Source organism: Henckelia pumila, unplaced genomic scaffold, assembly GCF_033568475.1.
Source record: "Henckelia pumila isolate YLH828 unplaced genomic scaffold, ASM3356847v2 CTG_461:::fragment_3, whole genome shotgun sequence".
Taxonomy (NCBI): Eukaryota; Viridiplantae; Streptophyta; class Magnoliopsida; order Lamiales; family Gesneriaceae; genus Henckelia; species Henckelia pumila.
The window spans coordinates 15,647,136-15,649,734 of NW_027331831.1; the positions used below are offsets into that span (position 1 = coordinate 15,647,136).

A 2,599-nucleotide genomic window follows, 5' to 3' on the forward strand; every position below is an offset into this window, starting at 1 on the left:
GAACACGGATGAAAGCAACATAGGATGGCCACATGTGAAGAAGGAGAAAAAGGCTGGAATTCTAGAAGTTAATGCTCTGATAGCACTGAATGCCAAAATTGATGCTCTTACACATCAGTTGGTGATTATGCAGACATATCCAGCCAATCAGGTACAAGCTCAATAGCCCAAGGAACAACAAGTCTTTGAGATTGATGCGGCAAACTTCATGGGAAATCAAGGGAGACAGCCGTACAATCCTTACAGCAATAATTATAATCCTGGCTGGAAGAATCATCCGAATCTCTCATGGAAACCTGCAGATCCCACCGCCAACACATCCAAGCCAGTTGAGCAGAAGCCATCCTTTGAAGAAATTATGATGAATTATGTAGCGGGTACTGAGACTCGCTTGAGAAATCAAAAAGCTATGTTTCAGAAGTTGGAGACTCAGATGGCTCAGATAGCAACCCAATTGTCAACTCGTCCTATTGGAACTTTGCCAAGCAACACTGAACCAAATCCAAGAGGCATGAATGCTATCATGGTTGTGACGAGATCACAATATGAGGGATCTGAGCAGAAGGACGAAGAGACGATTATGGATGGGCCAAAAAATTCAGATTCTAAGGAATATGCGCGTGGTGCTGAAAAATCCGCGACGAAAGGTAAGAAAGGTAAGACTTCAAAATTTGAAGTTAATGCTGATGTCGATATTTCTACTTTACCCTTTCCCCATAGAGCTAAGCAATTATTGTTTGATTTTCAATTTAAAAAGTTTCTTGAAATTTTCAAAACACTACATATTAACATATCTTTTGCAGATGCTTTAGCTCAGATACCAAACTATGCAAAATTTCTGAAGGACTTGCTGAAAAACAAGAAGAAATTGAATGATATAACGCAAGTCGCAATGAATGAGGAGTGCTCGGCTGTGCTTCAGAATAAGCTCCCGCCAAAATATCAAGATCAAGGGAGTTTTTCTATACCTTGCCAAATTGGAAATTTATCATTGAAGAATGTTTTGTGTGATTTAGGATCGAGCATAAATTTGATGCCCTATTCACTTGCTCGAAAATTAGGTATAGAAAATATTGAACCTGCCTCTATCTCTCTGAAATTTGCTGATGGATCCGTTAAATACCCAAGATGAGTGGTGGAGAATATTTTATTCAAGATAGACAAAAAATATTTTATCCTGTAGATTTTGTTATTCTTGACATGAATGAAGATTGTGAGGTCCCTCTGATTCTAGGGCGTCCATTTCTTGCTGCTAGTAGTGCCTTAGTGGATGTTGAAAAGGGAGAGTTAGTGTTGATATTGAATGATGAGTAAGTTGTGTTCCATATGTTTAAGTCGTCTAGAGATAGCTCAAATTTAAAATCTTGCTCTGCTGTCAATTTTATTGATGTGATTCATGATGTTGGGAAATGTCAGAAGGTTCAGCTCTCCAAAGGAATTGGTCCCTTGCAAAATCTCTATAGAGGTGAAGCATGCAGTTGCAGGATTGATTTGATCTTTTCCAAGATGGTGGATAAACCACCTTGAATGTCGCAACTCAATAGAGGAATATAGTCGGGCTATAGACTATAACTTTAGCACTGATTGGAAGGCAACCCAGTGTTATTTCCCTTGCTTTTTATTTTATTTTTGGTTTTTGTTTATTTTTATTTAATTTTTACTTCTTTCCCATGTCAGTTTGTAATGCCTGCCGATATACCCAGTTTGCTGCTACCGTCCCAGCGGATACTATCAAGAAGTAAGAGGATGAATCGAAAAACCAGGGGAGTGTTGTTTTTGTTTTTATTATGTTTTTGTTCGTCTTGCATATGTGTGTTTGTTCATGCATTCTGTTCATTGTTCTAAAGCATTGAGGGCAATGCCTTGGATAAGTATGGGGTGGGGGGGGTGGGGGGGGGGGGTTTGTTTAGATATGTTTTGTTTCGGTGATCATTGTGTTTTGCATTCATTTGGTCTAGTTCTTTGCATATAGTTTGTAATCATGCATATCATTATGTTTTGTGTTTGTGTTGTGTGAATAAGTAGAATCATGACTGTTGGCCTATGATGATAGAGTTGTTAAATTGTTTTTTTTATAAAAATGTTGCTTTTGATTGAACATGAGAAGTTGTTGGTTGAATCATGAATCTTTTTAAGCACGCGTGTTAGACTGGTGTAATGTAGCGAAGTAATTGATGAAGTTCGTGTTTGCTTGACCATTGCATGACAATAGGTGTTTGTTGATCATGATAGTGTATTTCAATTTCTGATGATTTTATGACATTGCATGTATGATCTTGGGCGCACCTAAAATTTTTTACCAAAATTCTTTGAAAAAAAAATAAGTTAACTCCATCCGGGTTACGAGCAAGGGATTGAAATCCTAATCCTTTGTTCGTAGCTAAGAATGAGGATTCCATGGGGTTAAGAATTTGAAATTTAAAAAAAAAAAAACAATTCCATCCGAGCTTGAAAAATGATTGAGAAATTCTAATCATTCTTCCATAGCTAAGTTTGCGGGTTAAATGAGATTGTAGCTTCATTCGAGCTATAGACGAGAGGATTGAAATTCAAATCCTATCTTAGTTATAGCTAAGTTTGCGGATAATTATTGTGGCTT

General features: G+C 37.4%; 1 protein-coding gene across 1 annotated transcript; it reads left to right on the forward strand.

The window, feature by feature from the left end:
* The first annotated feature begins 208 nt into the window (after positions 1-208).
* On the forward strand, positions 209-1,495 carry LOC140872058 (uncharacterized). The gene is made up of 4 exons (XM_073274791.1): positions 209-647; positions 804-1,061; positions 1,184-1,310; positions 1,417-1,495. The coding sequence occupies exons 1-4, from the start codon at positions 209-211 to the stop codon at positions 1,493-1,495; spliced, it is 903 nt and encodes a 300-aa protein (XP_073130892.1).
* Positions 1,496-2,599: the final 1,104 nt, after the last annotated feature.

What these genes read in the sequence shown, in the direction of transcription:
- LOC140872058 (XM_073274791.1), top strand. Translation starts at nt 209, where the DNA reads ATGGGAAATCAAGGGAGACAGCCGTACAATCCTTACAGCAATAATTAT. An exon ending in TTCACTTGCTCGAAAATTAG is followed by an intron (nt 1,062 to 1,183) that starts GTATAGAAAATA and finishes TTTATCCTGTAG; the next exon opens with ATTTTGTTATTCTTGACATG. An exon ending in GTGTTGATATTGAATGATGA is followed by an intron (nt 1,311 to 1,416) that starts GTAAGTTGTGTT and finishes GGGAAATGTCAG; the next exon opens with AAGGTTCAGCTCTCCAAAGG.